The following is a 24,851-nucleotide window of genomic DNA, read 5'->3' as shown; positions in this document are numbered from 1 at the left end:
TGTGAGCATTATCCCAGGACAAGCAGGCAGTCTAGTCTTAACATATGGGTGACATCATCCACGGAGCCCGGATGTGGACAGCTTCGCAAGCAGACTTGCTTGTAGAACTTTAGAAAGTTTGCGAGTGCCTTCTTACTCAGTACAGGGTGCGCATCTCCTCAGTTCTTAGTTTTCCACGAAGCCTAGAAGTCTTGTTTTCGACGCTCTGTGCTAGACTCAGTTCTAAACTTCATGCCTTCTCTCACCGCGGCTCGTGTTTTGTTATTTTTCAGGGTCACTGTGTTTTTTGCGCGTTTTCATTTTAAAAAAACAAAACAAAAAACAAAACAACTTTAATTATATTTCTTTTGTCACGGCAGGCCCTGCTTTGCGGCCTCCGCCGGCGGGTTTCGATTTTGCTGAGGCCATCTTTCCATCTATGTTCAGGCCAGTCACAGGCTTCAAGAAGTGTAGCCGTTGCCAGTGTGCTATCTCCTTCACTGACCCACATAGGTGATGTATTCAGTGTTTGGGACCTGACTATCGTCCGGAGTCGTGTACTCGCTGTGCTACCCTTTAACCTTGAGCCCACAAGCGTCGTCGAGTTCAGGTGAGGAACTCTTTGTCGGTTTGGATTCCCTTGCCCCGGTCTCGACTTTGCATCCGGTCAAGCTTAAGGGGGTTCCACCTTCTGCCTCAACCTCAGCCTCGTCTTTGATCAAGCCTGCCTCGTTCGACGGGACCTCGTCTTCTAGTAAATCTGCTAAGTCTTCTGACAAGACGCTTGCCTCGCTGTCTCCCTTAGGTCAGGTGCCAGCAGTGGTTATCAAGCTGTCTAAGAAGCCTGTCTCCAAGTCGAAGGGTCATTGTTCCTCGGAGACTGTTGCTGCACCAAAAGTACCAGATCCTCCATTCTTGGAGTCACGTTTAGAGGCTCTGATCCAGACCATTTTGGATCGTCAGTTGGGCAATATCCTTGCCAAACATACTCTTGCCTCGATTCTGCTTCCTGCAGTCCAGCCTGAGCACTCAGCAGTAACATCTGGAATTGAGTCCTTGGCTGAGCCTCGAGCTGAATCTCCTCACTCTATAAAAGGAATCGAGTCCTTGGGAGGGCCTCGAGAGGATTCCACATCGCCAACTCCTCCGCGTGTACTCCTGCCACTGCCTGCTATACTTCTCTAATGTCCTCAGTCATGGTGTTAACATGTGCTTCCACCGCATCTTGCCTTTTCACGAGCTCCCCCAGGTCTTGTTTTAAATGTCACTGCTTTTGTGACATTGTGGCGCAGGGACTGCATTTCGGGAAGGGGTAAAACGTGGACCTCACGGACCTTACGGACCTCGCGGATCTAAACCCGCATGTCCTTAAAAATCCGAGGTCCATGCCACTTTTAGGATCCGTCAGAGTTAAATTGTCATAGAGCTCTGTCAGAGCCAGACTAAAAGTGCGCGGATCTCGGATTTTTAAGGATGTGACGTGCAGTTCAGATCCGTGAGGTCCGCGAGGGATTCGGGGGCCTGAGCTGAGCTGCAGGGAAAGCGAAGGCAGACTTCAGATCCTCTCGCAGTTTGGGTTGAGGAAAGAGAAGCCCCAGTTTGGGTGGATTGGCTTAATGTTGTTAATGGACAATCAATGGACACATCTGTCCTTTCTTTAGAAAGCTAAAAGCTCATCCTCTTCAATTTTTTTCCCTCGCTCGGCTAATGGTAGAAACTAGTAATCCGTTTTAAAAGAACTAATAACATCTGTGTATTCAGCTAGATGTGCTAAAGACAGGCAAAAAAGGGGGGAGGGTTTCTTTGTTTCTACCATCAGAACTGGCTGTTGGGAGGATCCTCTGAACAATCTATTCGTCCCCTTCAACAAATCGTTCAGGGGTCCTACACAACAGGACCTCACGGACCTGAACTGCACGTCACATCCTTAAAAATCCGAGGTCCGCACCATTTTTCAGGTCCGTGCCACTTTTAGTCTCTGGCTCTGACAGAGCTCTATGACAATTTAACTTTGACGGATCCTAATGCTTTTCCCTCCCCATGCTAGGATTCGTCACAGTTAAATTCTCATAAAGCTCTGTCAGAGCCAGAGACTAAAAGTGGCACAGACCTTGGATTTTTAAGGACATGCGGGTTTAGATCCGCGAGGTCCGTAAGGTTCGTGAGGTCCGCGTTTTACCCCTTCCCCTGCATTTCTTTATGAATGTCCAACAGCAGATCCCTCAGGGAGTCTGGTGCCTGCTCACCACTGCCTGGCAAATCCTGGAGTTCTGCATCGTCCCCCAAAGCGTCCTCCGACACCGCCATCTTGGCCGCTTGCGTCGGGCTTACTCCCGTTGCCTTCGGGGCTCCTTGCTTCTTTCTTGCAAACCCGTAGCTGTCCAACTTTCTCCTTGTGGACATTCTACGTGTCCGTCAGCCAGGCGCGGTAATGCGGGGGTCACAAGTGCTGCTAGTGGGACGGTTGAGGCAGAGGTTTCCGTGGTGCACCGGATCTCCCGGCAGAGTCTCCACCACTATAACAAGTCTCCCAGGCACTCTCCACACCACCACCCCACTCCGGTGTGCTCTGTTAACAAGGCCAACTAAGTCCTCTCACAGGTAGGTGATTAGGTTGGGACTAGGGCCTGCACGAGGCGGAGCGACTGCAGGGGTCGGGTGATTCCCCACCCGAGCCTGGGAGTCGGAGATTTACAGTGAACACTTACCCTTTGGAACCATTCAGGGTAAGGGAGAATGCTCATAAGCAACACGAAGGCACTGGGCCACCTCCAATCACCGGTGGGTACTGCACCCGATCTGTACAATCAGCCGAAGGAAGAGCGCGGAGCCCATCAGTCAAGCGGCCCGCAGGAAGTGCACTCTCCCGAGCTCAGGCTTGCAATCTCGCCGTCTTCAGCACTGTGTACTGGCAGGGAAAAGGTAAGCCCAGGAGCTGCACATGCGCCATGTGGTCAGCGGGCCGATGTTCCGGCACCCCAATGCTGTCCAGTTGCATCCGTTTCGCTCTTTGTTTTTGGGATCCTGGCGAGTTTGTCCCTCTCTAGCACCTAGGGAAGAGGCTTAGAGCCTCCGTTGGCGACAGTTACATTGGGATAGCTTGCGGCTGAAGACGGAGCCTCTGCTCTAGGCTGCCATCTTTGTCGGTGACGTCACTTCCTCCTCTTTCCAGGTTTATTAAAAATTTGATATACCACCTTATCAAATATCAAAGCGGTTTTAGGGAAGGGGTAAAACAAGGACCTGACAGACCTTGTGGATCTAAAACTGCACATCTTTAAAAATCTGAGGTCCGTCAGAGCTAAATTGTCATACTGGTCTGTCAGAGCCAAAAACTACAAGTGGCACAGACGGACCTCAGATTTTTAAGGACGTGTGGTTTTAGATCCGCGAGGTCAGCGTTTTACCCCTTCCCTTGATTTTACAAAGTACTGTATTATAAAAAATACATTAAAAACATATTTCAATACAATAACAGGCATACATATAGACAATGACTTACTGGTACAAAAGGTAACTGGGCAGAACTACAATATTTAGAGAGAAAAGGAGGGGGGGGGGGACGACAAATGGAAAGGGTAGCAGGTAAAACAAATTCCTGAAGCAGCTAAGCTGAGTTAGGAAACTGAAATGTCTGCAGAGTATTTCCAGATGAAGCCTCAGGCAGGATTTATCCATTTCTGTTGCTGTGGGGAAACCCTTTGGTAAAATAAACCTATAGGTGGTCACACCCTCGGGTAAACTGCAAGATACAGGCCAGGATGACCGAGTGCAAACTGAACTTCAGAAATTCCTTTCAGTGCAGGTTTAATACTTCCTAAGTGGAGTTTTAAGATTTAGCAACATGCAGATGAGAAAAAGCAACAAGTAAACCCGTTCTGAGCTCCCTTGGGAGAACGATATAGAAAATTGAATAAACAAAAGCGCCTGTGCAAACAACTTCTTATCTTGTGAAGCAAACCGAGCCCTAAAATCACCTGATGCACTATTAAATCTGTTTAGATCAAAAGGAGTTCCTGTTTAGGGTCAGGTTTTTGCGGCTGCAGCACTGGAAGTGGGCAAGAAGCCAGAGACACTGAAGGGAAGTAGATTTAGGAGGAGAAGGAGGGGCCTTAGAGCATGTACAGGCTTGTCCTGATTTAGTTTGCCCGAGATAGCAAGGTTTGCTTTCTCTGGAGGGGAGCAGGGAGCCGCGGCAGCAGCAGGAAGGAACCGGCTTTCTCAAACAGGTGAGTGTCCACCGATTTCGACTTTCTTGACAAGCAAATTGCAGGCCTTTCATCCAGCCTGGCTTTTGCAAGGAAATAAACAAGGCCTGCTTGGCTAGGCAAAGAGCAGCTTAAGCACTGCCACTCGCCAGTTGCTTGCATTAGACATCAAGTCACTTTCTTCTCTCTGTCCCCTTGTCTTTTCCTAACCCCCCCCCTCCCCTCCCCTCCCCTCCCCGCTCAATTTGAACTCTGCAAGAGTTGAGAAGATATCATTTCCTCTGTTCTGTACTAGATTTTTTTATTTTTATTTTGGGGGTTTTAATCTGGTCTTTTCAAGGCTTGTCTGTGCTAAGAGGTTCCCTGTGGTTCTGAGCCAGCTGTGCCTGGGAGAAGGGTCAGACGCTGGGGGGAGGGGGGTAGCCAGGAGGCCACAATTTGAAAACAGCACCTGCCTGACTGGTCTGCGTTAACACTTGGGAGGTCAGGGTTAGGTTTGTTTGTTTGTTTATTTCTTCCCCCCCCCCCCCCCTTATAACATAACAAATTTTTATTTATATACCACAAAAGTCTTTCGGTTCTATGCGGTTTGCAAAAGAGATGGGCAAGGCCAAAACTGGCCAAACCCCCTAGGTTTGGCCCCCTAGGAGTGGTGCTCGTCCCTGCGGAGTCGGGCGCTTGAGCTTAGGCTGATTTGACACTGTGACTGGCAGGGACTGGGAGTGGTGCTCGCCCCTGTGGAGTCGGGCGCTTGAGCTTAGGCTGATTTGACACCGTGACTGGCAGGGACTGGGAGTGGTGCTCACCCCTGCGGAGTCGGGCGCTTGAGCTTAGGCTGATTTGACACTGTGACTGGCAGGAACTGGGAGTGGTGCTTGCCCCTGCAGAGTCAAGCGCTTGAGCTTAGGCTGATTTGACACTGTGACTGGCAGGGACTGGGAGTGGTGCTTGCCCCTGCAGAGTCAAGCGCTTGAGCTTAGGCTGATTTGACACTGTGACTGGCAGGAACTGGGAGTGGTGCTTGCCCCTGCAGAGTCAAGCGCTTGAGCTTAGGCTGATTTGACACTGTGACTGGCAGGGACTGGGAGTGGTGCTCGCCCCTGCGGAATCGGGCGCTTGAGCTTAGGCTGATTTGACACCGTGACTGGCAGGGACTGGGAGTGGTGCTCACCCCTGCGGAGTCGGGCGCTTGAGCTTAGGCTGATTTGACACAGTGACTGGCAGGGACTGGGAGTGGTGCTCGCCCCTGTGGAGTCGGGCGCTTGAGTTTAGGCTGATTTGACACCGTGACTGGCAGGGACTGGGAGTGGTGCTCGCCCCTGTGGAGTCGGGCGCTTGAGCTTAGGCTGATTTGACACAGTGACTGGCAGGGACTGGGAGTGGTGCTCGCCCCTGTGGAGTCGGGCGCTTGAGCTTAGGCTGATTTGACACCGTGACTGGCAGGGACTGGGAGTGGTGCTCGCCCCTGTGGAGTCGGGCGCTTGAGCTTAGGCTGATTTGACACAGTGACTGGCAGGGACTGGGAGTGGTGCTCGCCCCTGTGGAGTCGGGCGCTTGAGTTTAGGCTGATTTGACACCGTGACTGGCAGGGACTGGGAGTGGTGCTCACCCCTGCGGAGTCGGGCGCTTGAGCTTAGGCTGATTTGACACTGTGACTGGCAGGAACTGGGAGTGGTGCTTGCCCCTGCGGAGTCAAGCGCTTGAGCTTAGGCTGATTTGACACTGTGACTGGCAGGGAGGCTTGGTGGAGGTCGGCTGCGTGCCCCCCCCCCCTCCCCCTGAAGAATCTTGTGGGAGTGTGAGGGTTCTAGAGTTTCAGGTTTTGGAACCTGACTAAAAGGCAGCCTGAAGAGACAAGCGGCTGAAGCCTACCTTGCTTGTTTAAGGCAGAAATTCCTTCTCTATTTCTAGCTGCATTGAGAAGCTGATGCAGGCACAGAACATGGCAGGTCTGTTAGTATGGCTTATTACTATCTATAGGAAAACTGGGGTGGGTCTGGTCTAGGCAAAACGAAAGGGTTCTGAGATTGTCCCTAAGGTTCCCCACCTCAAAAATCTTGTTTTAAATAATTTTGAACTTTTAATTTTGCTCCCATGGGCCGTTTTTTGGCATCAAAATTCTATCACAGTGGCCCTTTTGGATTTGCCAATTTTATTTTTAAAGCTTCTTCCTTATGCTTCAAATTGCCTTGTTTTTTTACAGAAAGCTATTGTTATGGACCCTTCGGGTGGTTTAGAGCCCATATCGTAAGCAAAACTGTGGATACGAAGTACTTGATGTCAGAGTTTTATTACAATAATTCTTCACAAAAAGACTTCAGAGATGAAACACGGACCATATTGGGTCCATACCACAATTCGCTCTTGTGTGATATTATTTTATATGGGAGGATTGATATCAATTTACTTGCACCACTTGAAGTCTTTGTGAAGAATTAATAAACTCTGACATCAAGTACCTTGTAGCCACAGTTTTGCTTTTGGCTTCCCTTTAATTTTCTGTGGATTTTGTTGGTCTTTCTTTGGTTGCGGAATTAGTGCCCACATAATGCCAGTTTAGCACTGGATGGGCAGCTGAAGAGCATCCTTGTTCTGTGTGCCACGAGCCATGGGCTTAGCCCCCTCTGGTCATTCCATGGGTCATGAAGGATAGAAAGCCCGGTTAGAGTTTCTAAACTGAGACTCGGCATCGTCAGCGAAGCGCCTTTGCACAGAAGCCCCTAAGAGGTGATGTGGTAGATCAACTGAGCTCCTCGGTGGTTCCAGGTCAGGTCTTTGACCCTGAGTTTGTGTTTTTGATGTCTGCAGCTTATGAAAAGCACAAGAGGTTGTCGACTCAGTCTGTGAACCTGCCGAGCAGTGTTCGGAGGAGTTTTTCTTCACAGAGCAAGGTCTTGCGGCAGCGATTAGAGCTGCCGAATCCAGAGATACAGTCAGAAAAGGACTGGGATGATTTGGGGTTGGATGTGATTCCGCTACTCTCCCATCGTGCTTTCTTTTTGGAGGATTCAGGGTCCTGGTCTGGGGCTGCCAGCCAGGAGTTGGTGATAGCTCTAGACCAGGGAAAAGACCTGACATTCACCGGCTATTTAATCCTGTGTTTCTAACTGAGGTAACTAGTTTCCCTGTGAGAGTTGGATCTTGAAACCCTGCAAGTTTCTCCTGCTCAGCTCTCATTGCTAAACAGCACTAAGTCACAGTCCAGAGATTACCAGGATAACAGAGCATTGGAATTTGCCAGAGGGTCCTCTGTCAGGGGGGCCAGAGCGATGATGAAAATGTATCCTATGGCTTTTGATTTCCAGCAATTGTTTACCACTCCTAAAGTGGATTCTCTGATGGCAGAGAAGTTCTCTTAGGAATTTGTGCCTAGTGAAGAGGGAGTGGTCCTGAAGGAGTCTCAGGATCACAGAGTAGTCTTAGTCCTCAAAAGGCAGAGACATGTGTCTTACTTTGTGGTGCGAGTCTGCCGTATGATGCTTTGCCAGAATCTGGCCTCAGGGAGGATGGAGAGACCTCCTGTTTTACTTGCCAGAGTGGACTATGTGGTGGATGCTATTTACGACATACTCGGAGTCATGATTAAAGTGTCAGCTTATACAATTTCTGCCCCCAGAATGCTATAGATCAGGCAGTGGGCAGGAGATTCAGCATCTAAGGCCACTTTGAGCAAGCTCCCTTTTAAGGGTCAGATGCTCTTCAATCAAGGGCTGGACAACTTGACCAGCGTGATGGATTGATATTCCAAATCCTTGCCGGACAGCAGACCACAAGGTTCTGGGAGTTCCAGTTGTGGTTCTTTCTGTGGCTACAGAAAACCGCATTATGGGTCTATGGGTTTCTCATCCCAAAGGTCCTGTCTGGGCTCTAGACGGGTTTGGAGACTCCAGGATAGCCTCTGCATCTAGCTCTCGCTCAGCAACTAATGCTAAGAAGTCTCAATGATGCTAGGTTGGCCTCAGACATCTCTTGTATAGGAGGGAGACTATCCGAGATTTGGGAGACTTGGACACTGATTTCTTCAGACCAATGTGTGCTGACCATTATTTGAGATGAGTGCAAACTCGAATTCTGTCAACCTCTCAGGGACATATTTCTGAAGTCTCAGGCAGGAAGACAGGAGAAAGCATCCAAGGTTAGCGCAACTGTTTAAATGCTGTTACAAATTGGAACCATTGCCAGACTCAGGCTCAAGCAGATTCTATATATATTTCATCATGCCCAAGAAAGACTCAGAAGATTGGAGACCAATTTTGGATCTCAAGGCAGTCAAAGTGTTGAAGGTTCCTCGATTCAGGATGGAAACGGTGGGATCAGTCATCACCTCGGTAGATCCAGGCAAATTATTTTGCCTCACTAGACCTGGCAGAGGCTTACTTACATATCTGCATCTACCCAGATCACAGGAGGTTTCTCAGATTGCATGTGCTGGAGAGTCATTTTCAGTTCTCAGCGTTGCCGTTTGGTTTGGCAACAGTGCCTCGCACCTTTGTGCAAAGCAGGTATCCATGTTCATCCGTCCTTGGACGATTGGCTGATCAGAGTGCCATCTTCAATGGTATGTTGCTGAACAGTGTCTCGGGTAGTTCAGTTCCTCTAGGATTGGGGTGGATTATAAATTTCAAAAAGAGCCACTTGGAACCAACTCAAATCTGGAGTATTTGGGGATTGGGTTCAGCACTGTAGAGGGCCAAGCTTTTCTTCCAGAGCCATGCAAACAGAAGCCAGATGTTAGAATCTTGGCAAATCTGACACCTAAGGCACGGCATTACTTGCAGGTACTAGGATCCACGGTAACGACCATTGAGGTGATTGTTTGGGCAAGAGCCTACCTGCGTCCCCTGTAGAGCACTCTGCTAGCACACATTGGTCGCCTCATAAGGACTCTCTCCAGTCACAGCTTGGATAGCAGAGGTGTGCCAAAGTCTACAGTGATGGCTGTGACCAGAGTTGTTATCCAGAGGACTCCCTCTTCACATAATCTTGGGTGATCTTGATGACAGATGCCAGTCTTTACAGGGCGGGGGGGGGTGTCTTTGCGAGGGTCATTCCATACAAGGGTGTTGGTTGCCCTCACGCAGGGCATGTTCCATCAACAGATTGGAGTTGAGAGCCACCTAACCCCTCATTGTCCTGGGATGGCCAGGGGTGGTGCTGGCAGTTAAGCCTGCTGTGGAAACTTGATGACCTGTGTGACGTCCCTTCAGAAATAAGGATAACCTGAAGAATCCAAACTTGTTCATTATTCATGCCAAGCAGGTTTATCATTCTACAATTCTTTAGATTTTAGAAGATCCCAGATTTCCTTTCAGTTAGGCCCTATGTTTGATTTGGAGGCTTTTTGTTTACTTACCTTAATTTATTTTGAAATCACTGTTTGTGAAAGGTGTCAACACTGAAAACTGAAAGCCTTGTACTAATAGCAGTAAAGCAGCAGTTATAGGCATCTTCTCCCCCTTCTCACAAGAGAACACCAACACAGGGACAGCAACAGTTATAGGCATCTCCTCCACCCTCCCACCCCCCAATATGCAGTTCCACTAGAGAACAGTGGCAGCAGGGGTGGTACAGTTTTATAGGCATCTACTCCTCCCTTCCTTCTCCATACACTGTCCCATTAGAGAACAGGGCCAACAGTGTAACCTTCTCCCACACTGCCCTGTAATGCATCCCAGCCTAGTTCTGGAAGTTCCATTTCATTTGATGAGATAATGCACTCCGTATACCTGGTGTGTTGGTCTCGGATCAGTATCTTTTTTGGGTTAGTGGACACCTGTCTTCCAGTTGGATCTATTCCTCCCCTTGGGGACCAACTTGTCTTGTAATAATCTTAAGCATAGAAACATGATGGCAGATAAAGGCCAAATGGCCCATCTAGTCAGCCCATCCGCAGTAACTATTAGCTCTTCTCTCTCTTAAGAGATCCCATGTGCCTATTCCATGCTTTCTTGAATTCAGACACAGTCTCTGTTTCCACCACTTCTTCCGGGAGACTGTTCCACGAATCTACCAACTTTCTGTAAAAAAAAGTATTTCCTTAAATTACTCCGGAGCCTATCGCCTCTTAACTTCATCCTTTGCCCTCTCATTCCCGAGCTTCCTTTCAAATGAAAGAGACTCAGCTCATGCACATTTACACCACATAGGTATTTAAACATCTCTCTCATATCTCCCCTCTCCCGTTTTTCCTCTAAAGTATACATATTGAGATCTTTAAGTCTGTCCCCATATTCCTTATGCCGAAAAATACGCACCATTTTAGTAGCCTTCCTCTGGACTGATTCCATCCTTTTATATCTTTTTGAAGTTGTGGTCTCCAGAATTGTGCAGGAAGCAGAGTGAGGATTTATGGCTAACGTGTGGACTATGTGGATGAAGGATTTTGAGTGATCTGTGGGGTTTTTGTCTTTTTGATTTTGGATTATATATATTTTTTATGCACTTTATTGAGCATTCTGGGGATTTGGTTACACACAGTTTTGATGCCAGCTGGTGAAGGACGCCTTTGCACTTTAAGGACAATACCCCCCTGCTTGCAATTTATGAGAATCCATTGAGCTAAGTAATTTACTATTTTTCATATTTTCAGTCATGATTTTAGGTGCTATGAGTACACTTACAACGGAGGCAGGGAGGGCGTGTGCAATGATGTAAGGAGTTGAATAGCAGGGGTGTCCAACCTTTTGGCTTCCCTGGGCCGCATTGGCTCCAAAAAATGTTTCTGGGGCCGCACAAACGCTGCTGCAAGACAGAGGATGGAGCCGGCAAGACGGTAAATATCCGGGGGCAGCAGAGGAAAACACTGTATCGCCCTCGACTGGGTCCACACAAAATACTTCATGGGGCTGCAGGTTGGACACCCCTGTCTTATAGCCTTTCAGTGGCATTTTTGAATGTTCACGTCACTAAGCAGATATTATTTCATTTTGTGAGATTATGCTTATTTAAATTCTCTAGTGCTAGGACCTTAAAATAAAAAGCCAAGCAATTACAAGATTACAAAGTAACCAAATTTGAAAAGGCAAGTCGAAAAAATAGGCTTTCAAACTTTTCCGAAATGCCAAAAAATCAGAGGTAAGAAAGAAAGTAAAGGTCCAGCTACTTGGAACATACGTGATCGATTTGTAACTTTGGTGACAGAACGAAGTGTGGGAACAGCCATAAAAGCTCTGTCTTGTGATCTGAAAGAACGAGAAGGCACAAAAGTCTACAGCAGGGAAGAAATCACCTTGGGCAATAGATCCCGGACAGATTTGAATACCAAGGTTAGAAGCTTAAATTGTATTCTCCTAACAACCGGTGAAGTTCAGCCAGCACAGATGTAACATGGGAAGAGTGTGGCGCAGTGGTTAAAGCTACAGCCTCAGCATCCTGAGGTTGTGGGTTCAAACCCACGCTGCTCCTTGTGACCCTGGGCAAGTCACTTAATTCCCCCATTGTCCCAGGTACATTAGATAGATTGTGAGCCTGCCAGGACAGATAGGGAAAAATGCTTGAGTACCTGAATAAATTCATGTAAACCATTCTGAGCTCCCCTGGGAGAACGGTATAGAAAAATTAAAAATAAATAAATAATGGGGCATTCTAGCTATTACCCTGGCAGCAGCATTTGAGACATCTGAAGTGCTTTGAGTGAAGTCTTTGGCAAGCTGCAAAAATGAAAATTACAGTAGTCTAGATGCATGACTGTGCATTTCTTAGTATCTTGCTCTTGATTCTGTTTCCTAATTGGCCCATGGCTGGTTCCTATATTTCTGTAGCAACTCTGGGCTTGTCCTCTGGTGGGTCATTTTGTCCTGTGCTGTAGCTCACTGGTTGAGCTGCTGCCTCTGCAAGCAGAGGTTGAGAGATCAAATCCCGGTGCTGCTCCTTGTGACTCTGGGCAAATCACTTAATCCTCCAGTGCCCACTGCTTTGAATATCAGCTTTGAAATGCCAAAGCCCCAAAAAGGCAGTATACAAGTCCCCATTTCTTAACCTTTCCTTAGATTTTCTATTGACAAGCTCGGCCTCTGGTTCCTGCTCCTTCTCAGGTTCCTTAATTCTTGTGTCTCCTGTTGTGTTTCTGGTAGATTCACTTCTAAGGTACTGTGGCATTACATTTACCTTAAGAATTACCAGGAATACATACTTCTGAACTTCTAAGTGCAGCAGGATTTCATACTGTTTAGCACTGAAGCTCTTGATCGTTCTGCTTTTTTTCCACAGCCTTTTTCTTTCTCTCTTTCCTGCGAATGACTCAGACGCTGGCTCCTGTTTTTTCTTTCTATCGGTAATTTCCTGGCATTTGTTGCTAGCTTTTATTTCCTCATTTTTCTTTCATAGATTTTGGACAGTATTTATTGATTGTGGCATGACTGGCTTGCTTGCTTCTTATTAAGAACAACACTGACTTTCATCCTTTGCTCTGAAGTCCCTTGCTCTTGCTGTGGTCAGATGGCAGAAAGCAGTAAAGCACTAAAGAATTAGGAGGGGTATAGTTTGGCCTTTTTACCTGCGGTAGCTTAAGGATATCGTATGGTTTTCATTACAGAACGAGCCTGGTTTAGGCAGGGCAGTCGGATGTATAATACATTTACTGGCATTTAGCCCCAATGGATATGAAGTCTGATTGCAGTGTTGCTTGGATGTCAAATAGGAACAGAAGAAACATTAAAGGGTGTGTGGCTTTTATTGTTTTCTATACAGTTTGAGTTGCTGACAAGGCTCTGTAAAAAGCTTATTGGTATCGCTGTATTAATTAAGGGTATATATTGGACAGGGATAATGATATGAGCATATAGATATGTGCACTCCTATGGGAGGGGCCTTAAACAACTTTGGCCAATCAGCCTCAGACTCCTCCCTGGATGCATCAGGAAGGTTCCTAGGGCTCTGATTAGCCCAGACCCCCCATAGGCAGGATCTTAGGCATCCGGCCCAATGAAAGCCTTAGGTCCCTTCCCGATGCAAAGGAGGGGCCTTAAACACCCAGGGCCAATCAGAGCCTCAGGCCCCTCAGGGAGGGGAATACCCAGTTTAGACGACGCAGCAGTAGCTGCAATAAGGATGTCCATCTCCGTCTGGCTCATCTGTTCAGGTAAAGTGGACAGAGGTAGGGAGTCACTACTAGTGGGGGAGTGGTCGGGTTGCAGAGGGTAATTTAATGCAGCAGGAGAGAGAGAGATCATCTCTCCTGCTGCCAGGGGAGGGAGGGGGAGGCGCATCCAGGTTAGGTTAGGCAGGATTTTTAAAATTATTTTTTTATTTAGGGCAGCAGGAGAGAGTGGGCATCTCTCCTGCTGCGGAGGGGAGGGGGGGTCACGGCCAGGATGTTAGGGAAGGGGTGTTGTGATGTAGTATGGGTGTTGTGATGCAGTAGAGAGATGGGCATCTCTCCTGCTGCATCATAACACAGGTTTTCTAGCACCCTTGGACCAGTTGCTGCTTTTATTTTTTATTGCCAAAAGCCGATGCCCCTTTTTGAAAATGGCTCGGCATTTTTTTAAGAATCCACCGAAGGGCTCTTTTCAATTTTGCATGTAGTGTTGGAGACTGTAAAAACCTTGCTAAAGATACAGATAATCCATTTTGATAATCTGCTGCTAAATTGCGTACAGGCTAAACCAATGGAAAACAGTTTAGTGACGGCGTTAAACTTTAGAGAATCTTGCCCCTGGTGGCCTTGTAGCTTTTAAAGTACAAATGCTTCTTTAAAAAGAAAGCATTTAAGATTTCCTTGAAATTGGGGAGGAAGTGACGTCATCGCCGCGGATGGGAGCTTAATCTGAAAGCTCCGTTCGGGCCCGGCGATCTAACTCTTCAAAGTTGTGTAAACGGCGCTTTTTCCTGCTTCCCGAGTGGTGGTGCGGTGGGTGAAGGCTGGGAGAACCCCATGGCAACGCAGAAAAAAATTCCCGGAGACAAACCCGGCCAGCGCACGATGGAGCAGGCGCTGGGCCGGGTAGCACATGGCGGAGCGGGCCCGGAGACCAGCAGCAGGGAAGCGGCGCGCTTGAGTGGCGCTATCACGGCGGTTGCCGACATGCTGGTTGAGCCTGTGCAGGTGGATGCCCCGCCAGAACCACTTACTAAAGCGGACATGCAGCGCTGGATTACTGAAGTAAAATCGGAAATTTCGGCTGTGGCGGTGCAGGTCCGGGAAGCGGTGCAAGAGCTACGCACTGATTTGGTGGAGGTGGGCTCCAGGGTGGAGGTTGTAGAGATGAGACTGGATAGCTGCGAGGAGAATGTGACCGGGGTGCAAAGATCCTTAGAGACTGCCTCTGCTGATTATCAAATCCTCCTGGATAAGGTTGAGGATCTGGAGAACCGCACCCGGCGCAATAATTTGAGGGTGCGGGGCCTACCGGACTTACCAGAGTATAAAGATATGCGGGCCACTACTATTAAGCTGCTTAGGTGGCTGTTACAGGATGATGCCTTGGAACTGGGTCTTGAGCGGGCGCATCGAGCTTTGGGTCCTCGGACCTCTGATCAACCTAAGGATATTGTCCTCTGCCTCCTGAGCTTCACTCTTAAAGAACGGATCTTCCGCAGAGCCCGGGAGATGGGCACAGTCACCTGGGAAGGACACCGGCTGGAGTTCTATCAAGACCTGGCAGCGGGCACGCTCCAGAAACGTCGGGCGTTCAGAGAAGTGACTAAAGCAATGCAGCGTAGTAATTTGCGCTACCGATGGACTTACCCCTTTGGGGTGGTGATTACTATCAATGGAGTTCACACAAAAGTCACTACAGTGCGAGAGGCTTGTGGCTTGTTGCAACAGGCGGGTGTTGAAATTCCGGAGGTGGCTGTTCCTGCTGGGGGAGTGGTATCTCATAGAGTGGCGCCTTCCACCCCCTCCCGATGGCAACGTGTGGAGAGAGGATCCCGGAGCGGGAGAGGCGGCCGAGGAGGTGGACCTCCTCTTCCAGTCGCCGCTTCTACATCCAGTGCCCCCCCCTGAGGGCTGCCTGACTGTGTTTGTGTGTATGGACCCCTCCTTGGAGCTGGGTGCCTGGACCTGAGTATTGGAATGGTTCAGCGAGGGGGTTATCCGTGGACTGGCTCTGGGGGGGGGTGGGAGGGGGCAAGTTGACGGGTTATATTGGTGCGCTGAGGGGGAATGTTGTCTTGTGGGGAAGGGGGTGGGAACAGAAGGGGAGAGTGATGTGGGGGACTGTGGGGGTTGGCGGGTTGGATGTTGGGGATTGTTGTGGGAATTGTATATTGACAGTTAGTGGTGTGTTGTGGGGTTTGTGTAAGGGGCCTTGGGGATGGATCACTTCCTTGACTGCTGGTGGGAGATCTGTGGACTCTCACTATGGGGGAGGGGGGAGGGAGGGGGGGAGGTGGCGGGAGAATGTGGGGACAAGTTGGCGGGGGTTGGGTTTGCATTGCTACTCTTTATACTGGATTATGGAGGGATTCCGGTTAGTCTCTTATAACATCAGGGGTCTCAATTCCCCCAATAAGAGATGAGCTTTTTATAGGGAACTGCAGCGCTTGCGGGCTGATGTTTGTTTTGTCCAGGAGACACACCTACTCCAATCCCATGAATCCCTAGTTAGGGATTCTAGATTTCCTCAGGCCTATTGGGCTTCCAGGGTGGGCACTTCTAAAAGGGGTGGGGTGGGTATTCTTGTTCGTAAGGGGATTCGATGTGAAGTGCGGAGGGTGGTGAGGGACCCACAGGGTAGATATATAATGTTGGAGGCTTTGATAGAGGGGGTCTTGTACTCCCTGGTTAATGTCTATGCTCCCAATGAGGGGCAAGGGATCTTCTTTCGTGAGTTGGTGCCTAGAATTCTCCGGTTTAAGGGGGGTGCCCTGGTTCTGGGGGGGGATTTTAATCTTACCGTGACCCCTCATTTGGATAATTCAGGGAGGGCGGATCAGTATGGGAGGTGGGATCGTAAACTGTTAAGGGAGGCCTTAGCTACTCTGAATGTGGTGGATTGCTGGCGGTGGCTTCATCCATCGGTTAGAGATTATACTTATTTTCCGGGTATTCACTCCTCTTATTCTAGAATTGATTTCATTTTTGTGGAGCGGGGACTGCTCCGGAGGGTGGAATCAGCGGGGATTGAGTCCCTAACATGGTCGGATCATGCCCCAGTTTGGTTGCGGGTACGGGGAGAGGGGGGTGGCTCGGGACGCAAATTCTGGCGTTTTAATGATAGTCTCCTGGATGATCCTGAGGTGGGAGCACAGATTGAAAGATGGATACAGGACTATTTGGATGTGAATGTGGAGTGTGGTGCTTCGTTAGAAGCGGTTTGGGAGGGGTTAAAGGCTACCCTCAGGGGCAGATTGATATCCCTGGCCTCTGCCCGGCAACGTAAACGACGGGAGGAGGCGGCGGCTTTGCTGATTTTGATTGGTCGGTTGGAGGGCTTGCATAAGCGTAGCCCCTGGGATGTTGCATTACGGGAACGTTTGTTTCAGGCACGCCGGGATCTTCAGGCTTTAGACCTGGAGCGTTTACACCACAACTTACAGCTTCTCAAGCAGCGTTATTTTGAATTTTCTAATAAAGCTAGCCGACTAGTTGCCCATCGTCTGAAAGTGAGGCAGACGCGCAATCAGATTCTCTCGCTACGTGCAGCCTCTGGTGAGTTGTTGCGGAAAGAGGATGCTATTCGGACACGTTTTGTGGAGTATTACTCCCATCTCTACGCATCGGACACTTCTGGGTCCTTACCAGACCTGGACGCTTATTTGGCTTCAGCGGAGTTGCCCCGGATTGCGCAGGATGATGTGGCACGGTTGGATCGTCCTCTCACGTTGGTTGAAGCTCGTGGAGCGTTGCGTTCTATGCCCCTTGGTAAATCGCCTGGATTGGATGGTTTTACTGTTCGATATTATAAACGCTTTCAGGATCTTTTGCTGCCTCCTTTGTTGCGTTTTCTTAACTCCTTGCAAAAGAATAGTGCCCTCCCCTACTTTATGAGATTAGCGGGTATGACGGTGTTGGCCAAGGAGGGGAAGGATCCCCTGCAATGTGCTTCTTATAGGCCGATCTCGTTATTGGGGGTCGACACTAAGCTTTTTACGCGGATCTTGGCTGACAGATTGATGAGTTGGATCCCTCGGCTGATCCATCCGGATCAGTCGGGTTTTGTAACGGGAAGACAGGTGGGTGACAACACTCGTCGGGTTTACAATTTGTTTGAAAGGGCAAGGGGGGGGGAGTGAGGGAAACGGTGTTTCTGTCGGTCGACGCTGAGAAGGCGTTTGACAGGGTCTCCTGGCCTTTCTTGTTCAGGGTTTTGGAATCTATTGGTTTGGGTCCGCGCATGCGGGACTGGATCCAGATCCTCTATACTTGCCCCATTGGATGTGTTAAGGTCAACGGGGGCTACTCGGAGACTTTTTCGCTAGCGCGGGGAACGCGTCAGGGGTGTCCTCTTTCACCTCTTCTTTTTGCCTTAACGATAGAACCCCTGGCGCAGAGGGTGCGGCTGAATCGGGATATCAAGGGGGTTACGGTGCCGGGTGGGGATTATAAGTTAGCATTGTTTGCGGATGATCTCTTGTTTACGGTGGAGGATCCTGAGGGTTCCCTGCATGCTATCTTACGGGAGCTGGATGCTTATGGTTGGGTCTCGGGATTTCGTGTCAATGTTGGGAAGTCTGAGCTCCTTAACATCAACTTGGCTGATGACCGAGTGGCTTACCTCCGAGATCGGTTTTCGTTCCGGTGGGTTCAGCATTCTCTCCGTTACCTCGGGGTTTACTTTGGACCTCTGGGAGTGGATCTCTATGATCTTAATTTCTCCCCGCTATTTCGCCGTATTCGTCAGGATTTGCTTAGTTGGAAATATTAGTATTTCTCTTGGTTGGGTAGGGTGGCAGTTGTGAAAATGATGATTTTGCCGCGCCTTTTGTTTTTGTTTCAAGTACTGCCGCTCTGGGTGAGTAGGAACACGTTGGAGGGAGTTCAACGGCATATCTCTCACTTTATTTGGGCTGGAAGGAGACCTCGGGTGAGTAGGACGGTCTTATGTATGGGTAGGGGTGATGGCGGGTTGGGGGTTCTAATGTGGTAAAATATTATCAGGCGGCTTAGCTGCGCACCCTTTTAGAGTGGCAGACGCAGACACCGAAACTGTGGGTGGAGATAGAGCAAAGTTTAAGTGGAGGGGTGCCTTTGTTACATCGGCCTTGGTTATCGGGCAGGGTGCGGATGGAGGGTGGCCTGTCCTCGGTGGGAACTTCATTGAGGGTTTGGAATCAGACCCGGGGTAGTCTATTGCTGGGTAGGCGCCATTCCTGGTTTACCCCATTAAGACACAATCCAGATTTTCTACCGGGAAGGGGTGGTGGAGTGTTTGCTGATTGGGAAACTAGGGGCTTAGTGTGTGTGGGTCAATTGTGGGATCCGGTTCTGGGCCGTATTCGACCCTTTACGGAGCTCCGGGGCAGGTTTGGATTTGGGGTGAAAGATTTGTTTCCCTACATGCAAGTGGTGCATTATATCAGGGCCTCGGGTCTTTTGAGGGATCTGAGGGGGGGTAAGACTCTCTTTGAGCTGTTGTTAGGACCGGTGCTCAGGAAGGGAGCTCTCTCTGCTGTATGTAGATGCCTCAGTTGTCGGGGGACCCCACATTCCTACGTGGGGGCTTGGGAGGGTGATTGGGGCTCTGCTGTATCCTGGGACACCTGGGGGGATATCTGGTCGGAGATTTCTTCGGCGGGTATAGCGGCCTTGTTGATTGAAAATGGATACAAGGTTCTTTTTCGCTGGTATTATACCCCTCAGGTGGTGGCTCGTTGGCAGGGAGGTGCGAGTGCTCTTTGTTGGAGGGGCTGTGGGGAGGTGGGTACCTATTTTCATATGTGGTGGCAGTGTGGGTGGGTGTCTGGGTTCTGGATTGAGATTTTTTTTCGGGTGTCTCGGATCCTGGATATCCCCATTCCGGTGGATTGGCGACATGCCTTGTTGTTCTGGCATCAATTGGATTTAGCTTGGGGTGATTCTATGTTCTGTAAGCTGGCCTTTACTGCTGCTAGATTAGCTATTGCCTCCCTTTGGAATCAGGTGCTCCCTCCCACGTGGGCCATGGTGGAGCATCGTTTGCTTACTTGGCAACTTCTTTACCATTTAACATCTCTACGTCATGGCAAACTTCATGGCTATGCTCATATTTGGCGCAGATTTCGGGCATCTGTGGGGATTAGTGGCAGGGGTGGACTGGGGCACTGAGTCGACTATGCGGCTGGACTGGGATAGCGGAGACTGGGGGGAACCTTTATTTATATCCCTATTCCATTCTTTGGTTTTTCTCTCTGCTATTAGATGCTTCTCGACCTAATTGGGTGATGTGGGAACTGTGTTTTGTCCCTGGGGGGTGGGGGGGAGGGGGGATTTTGACTGTATTTTGGTGGGTTTTGTAGTTTGTTATTGTTGAATAGGGGGGACGATATTTGTATTTGTTCTTGGCTACACTTCGGGTGTTTTTCTTTTTTGGAGTGTGGTTGATTGCACTTTATTTTCTTGCTGCTGTATGCTATATGTTTATGTTATGCTTGAGGTGTATTTCAATAAAAGCTGTTATTAAAAAAAAAAAAAAGATTTCCTTGAAATCTATTCAGATTAGTTTCTTCTCTCAAGTGTGCAGGCAGCAAGCTCCATATGTGGGGAGCTGTCGCAGAAAAGATCGTTTAACTGCTTCACCATAAAAAATTCGGCACTAAGCACTATTCCGTATAGGGCACATGCCCTTTATAGAATACCGTATAGCGCTATCTATGCTTTATTTTGGGAGCTAGACTTGCACCTGATGAAACCTGGTATAAATGTCAGCATCCAGGTTAGGCACGCTTACTCATGATTCCATAACTACACGCATAACATTTTGGAACGTCCCGACACGCCTGGGCTCCTCCCATGGCCATGCCCCCTTTTGGGTACATGTTATGGGAGTTAGACGTCCTGCCTTATGAAACAATGTGGAGCCAGATGTGCACACAAATTTTCATGAGTGCAAGTAACATCAACAACTGGTTGTTAGCACTCAATTATTTTGTGGTTAAGAGCTCGTTAATCATTTGCCTAGTTACATTGATAAAGAATATATTACATAAAATATAAAAATAATAGATTTTCATGATAAGTCAGCTGGTGCCTGTGATGTAAAACTAGCAATGAAGATGGGGATAATGGATTCTGTTTGCCTTAAATTTCTTTGTTTCGATGGAAGGTCACAAATACCACAGTGAGGTGGTATTCCAGTAATTATTTTGTACCATTGAGAAACTCCCAACGGTATTTTGTATGTTTATTCATAAGCATGTATAATCTGCCAGGGCAGTAGAAAGCCCTACCTCTCAAGAGATGCAGGTACCATTTTCTTGTGCTGTCTTTATGGAGATTGGCCTGAGCCTTTGTGGTCCTCTGTTTCCTCTGTCTAGCCCAGGAAGATGGCTCCCAAGCGCAAGGCCGCAACCAAGACCAGCGTCTCCAGAAAAGGGAAGAAAGTGAAAACCGAGCCAGAGGAGGACAACTTCCGATCCACCATGGAGGCCCTGAAGGCTGCTCCCAAGGAGAAAAGAAAGGCCAAAGTTGATTCAGCCTGTTCTCTGAGTCATTCCGGCAACTCTGAGGTAAGTGAGTCAAGTTGGAGACAGACAGGAGAGGAGGCTGTAGTGTGGCATAGTTATGCGGGTGTTTACTTTTGGTGTGTAATGATACGAGGGTTCTTCACAAAGTTTCCGCGGGAAATGGTTGGGGCGGGAGAAGTGAAGGCATTAAGAATTTAGTTGGACACTGGGAAAAATGTATCACAAAACAGGGTGATTATGTGGAAAAGTGATGTAATTTGTTTTTGAGATATTTAATAAATAAGTGTTTAAAAAAATAAAAGTGTGGAAACTTTTTGAAGTTCCCTCGTACAGTCATCCATGGAGCTGAAGTTTCTTCACTCTTCCTTCATCTGAGTTATTAGTTTTAGGATTCCAGTGCCAAGGAAGTGAGAGAAGCTCTGAAAGAGCAAAATGGTATCTTTTAGTTCATGTTATTCTTTGAAGTATCCAAATAGTCTGCTGGATATTCAGTGGCACTATCGGGGCATGTGACAATGAATAATATCCTGGTTTGGCCCAGTCAGTAGGAGTTAACTGGGAAGAGGCTGTTCTTACCCAGATAACTCCCTTTGAAAATGGATCCCTTTATCTGTGACCTTGCTGACCCACATATATGAGGGGACACTAACATTCTTCCATAACCCTTTTCTTTTAAATCTTTCACATAGCCTTGATTTTAAATGTTGTCTTCAAGTCTTTCAGTCACTGAGGAGCTGATTCTATAAACGGCCAAAGCCTAACAAAAATGGCATCTGCTGCGTGTCAATCACACTTAGGCGACATTTACAGCAAAGCTCTTGTGGGCATGCCCCTGTAAGTTCTGCCCCAGTAAGTTCTGCCCAATGCTTAACAGCAACATCGACAAGTCGATGAAGCCGTCCACACAATGTGCAGCAGCAGCAAAAAGGGCAAACAGAATGCTAGGAATGATAAAGAAGGGGATCACGAACAGATCAGAGAAGGTTATCATGCCGCTGTACCGGGCCATGGTACGCCCTCACTTGGAGTACTGCGTCCAGCACTGGTCTCCGTACATGAAGAAGGACACGGTACTACTCAAAAGGGTCCAGAGAAGAGCGACTAAGATGGTTAAGGGGCGGAAGAGCTGCCGTATAGCGAAAGATTAGAGAACAGAGGAGATTGAGAGGGGACATGATCGAAACATTCAAGGTACTGAAGGGGATAGACTTAGTAGATAAGGACAGGTTGTTCACCCTCTCCAAGGTGGGGAGAACGTGAGGGCATTCTCTAAAGTTGAAAGGGGATAGATTCCGTACAAACGTAAGAAAGTTCTTCTTCACCCAGAGAGTGGTAGAAAGCTGGAACGCTCTTCTAGAGGCTGTTATAGGGGAAAACACCCTCCAAGGATTCAAGACAAAGTTAGACAAGTTTCTGCTGAACAGGAACGTGCGCTGGTGGGGCTAGTCTCAGTTAGGGCGCTGGTCTTAGACCGGAGGTCCGCCGTGTGAGCGGACTGCTGGGCATGATGGACCACTGGTCTGACTCAGCAGTGGCAATTCTTATGTTCTTATGTTCAGTGTGCATATAATTTGCATGTTGTTAGTGTTGAGCGTGTTAGATGCCATCGACTCGTGTTTGAGTCCTAGTGACTTGATGAGTTATAGATCTCGATTCTTTATGACTCATCAAGTTTTCTTGGTAGAATACAGAAACAGATTGCGGGGCCTTCTGCGCAGTATAAATTGCATGTTGTCGCCATTGTCGCATCAAACATAATCCTCCGCCTCCAACACTGCCCATCTGCTGCTGCCCAGATGGGTGATACATCTTTAATCCGGCATCTCCACTAAATCTTGTCCGCCTTGGGAGACTCTTCTGGTAGTGAAACTACCGATGGCGTAGCTTTCAGCTTCTTAGATGCGCACAAGCCTTGGTGGCACAACAAGCCCATGTACCAGTATATAATTACTCTCACAGTGTCTCTGCTTGTTCTAATTTCAGATTCATGAGGACTTTGACTGCATGCTGAACCAGACCAATATCGGCCATAACAACAACAAGTTCTACATTATTCAGCTCATCTGCGATCAGGGTCGGTATTACTGCTGGAACCGCTGGGGGCGTGTGGTGAGTATAATAACCCCAGCTCACTGTTCTGTCATCCGGGACAGTATTGCTGCTGGCAGTACATAGAGAACTCTGAGGATTTTCTTAGCGATCAGCCTCCACAGGTGACCCTTGAGGGAAGGAATGCTGGCCTTGGACCTAACTCTCAGTAAGCCTGGTTCTAAGAGAAAAGTTGTAGAGGCTGAACATTAAGCATAGTTTTCACAGCAACCTGTGAACTACTGTCTGCCTCGGAGGAGATCAAAGAATTCCACGCTCAAGTGTAGCTAGCTAGTCAAAGCTTTGAGTTTCTGCATTCTCCAAAATAATGGGACATCAGAATGGCTTCCCAAATACAGGTGACTGGCCAGTTTATTGGAAATTGACATTCTTAATTAATTCATAATTAAACATACGTAGGTGGTACATCTTCCAATCGCAATCCATTTACAGATATTCTATTGGTTTCCATTGAAATCACATGGTCTGCTATTAATTTTACTTTGCTAATAATTTCCTTAGCAACAGTGACTTAACTCATCATATGCTATTCGTCCCACCTCTTGTCAGCAATAGAAGGAAGTGGACAACATGCTGAGGTCACGCTGATCGTGCAGACATGTTCTATTCTATTGCAAATATGTTTTTATAAACCAATGTGTTAGGGTGACTTTAGCTCATTAGCAGGTCCATCTTGTTCCAAACATTAAACCAAATTATTTCCTTCTATGAAGGAAAAATATGTACTCTGCTTGCTGTGCTGTTTATGCTTTGCTGTGTCACAAGTGTCTGAAGGATTTCTATTATTCATATAATATTAGTGTCTTAAAGTCTTAACTAAAAGTGTATCTAATACATATTGGTTATGCCCCCCCCCTTATATTCTACATAATTCAATTATCCTTATTAGTGTGAAGGTGGCGGACCTCAAGCATCACTTAGATAGGATATTAGATAGTGTTGGGGAGGAGACATCTGTGTTGGTATATGTAGGTACTAATGACATAGGAAAATGTGAGAGGGAGGTTTTGGAAGCCAAATTTAGGCTCTTAGGTAGAAAGCTGAAATCCAGATCTTCCAGGTTAGCGTTTTCAGAAATGCTCCCCATTCCATGCACAGGACCCAAGAGGCAGGCAGAGATCCGAAGTCTCAATGCGTGGTTGAGGGATTTAGATTTGTTAGGAACTGGGCTACCTTCGGGGAAAGGGGGAGCCTATTCGAAATGGATGAACTCCACCTTAACCAGGATGGAACCAGGCTACTGGCATTAACGTTTAAAAAGGAGATAGTTTAAAAGCTGGGGGGAAGCTGAGTCGACCAGGAGCAGATGGTTCGTTGTGGAGCATCCTTCAAGGATACTGTTGAATCAGAACACACAGGGAGTCCCGATAGAGAAGTTTCAATAATGGTGAATAAATGCCGAGTGCTTAAGAAGGAAGTGGAGTAAAGATGTCAAGTTGTAACTGTCAACTTCTTAGTGCCCTGTAAGTACAAAGAAAAAACACAATTTGAAATGTCTGTGTACAAATGCTAGACGTTTAAAAAATAAAGTAGGAGAGTTAGATAAGGTCAGTATTATAGGCATCTCAGAGACTTGGTGAAAGGAGGACAATCAATGGAATACTGTTACCTGGGTACAAATTATATTGCAATGATAGTAGTTCAAATTGGAGGGGGGGGGTTGTGCTATATGTTAGAGAGAATTTAATCAAACAAAATAAACATTCTGCATGATACAGATTGTAGTGTGGAATCCGTATAGATAGAAATTCCATGTGTGAAAGGAAAGAATTTATAGGTAGGGTTATACTACCATCCCCATGGATATAATGAGCAGACAAATAAAGAAATATTTTCAGAGATTAGGAAATCTGGCAAATTGGTATAATAATGGGTGATTTCAACTACCAACATTGAGTGGATAAATGTTACATCAGGGAGTGCTAGAGAAGTAAAATTCTTAGACATCATAAATGACTGCTTCTTGGAGCAACTGGTCCAGGAACCGACAAGAGGGGGAGCTATTCC

General features: G+C 47.8%; 1 protein-coding gene across 1 annotated transcript in view; it reads left to right on the top strand.

Moving 5' to 3' along the window:
* The first annotated feature begins 3,776 nt into the window (after positions 1 to 3,776).
* Positions 3,777 to 24,851, top strand: part of LOC117351315 (protein mono-ADP-ribosyltransferase PARP3-like) — a 62,828-nt gene continuing 41,753 nt past the window's right edge. The window contains exons 1-3 of the mRNA XM_033926466.1: positions 3,777 to 4,208; positions 20,586 to 20,777; positions 22,719 to 22,844. Coding sequence (XP_033782357.1) covers positions 20,595 to 20,777; positions 22,719 to 22,844 — 309 coding nt within the window. The 5' untranslated portion in view covers positions 3,777 to 4,208; positions 20,586 to 20,594. The remainder of the gene's footprint in view (positions 4,209 to 20,585; positions 20,778 to 22,718; positions 22,845 to 24,851) is intronic.

This window comes from Geotrypetes seraphini, chromosome 17 (genome assembly GCF_902459505.1).
Source record: "Geotrypetes seraphini chromosome 17, aGeoSer1.1, whole genome shotgun sequence".
Taxonomy (NCBI): domain Eukaryota; kingdom Metazoa; phylum Chordata; class Amphibia; order Gymnophiona; family Dermophiidae; genus Geotrypetes; species Geotrypetes seraphini.
Note: the sequence above shows the minus strand (reverse complement) of the source record. Positions and strands in the feature narration are given on the sequence as shown.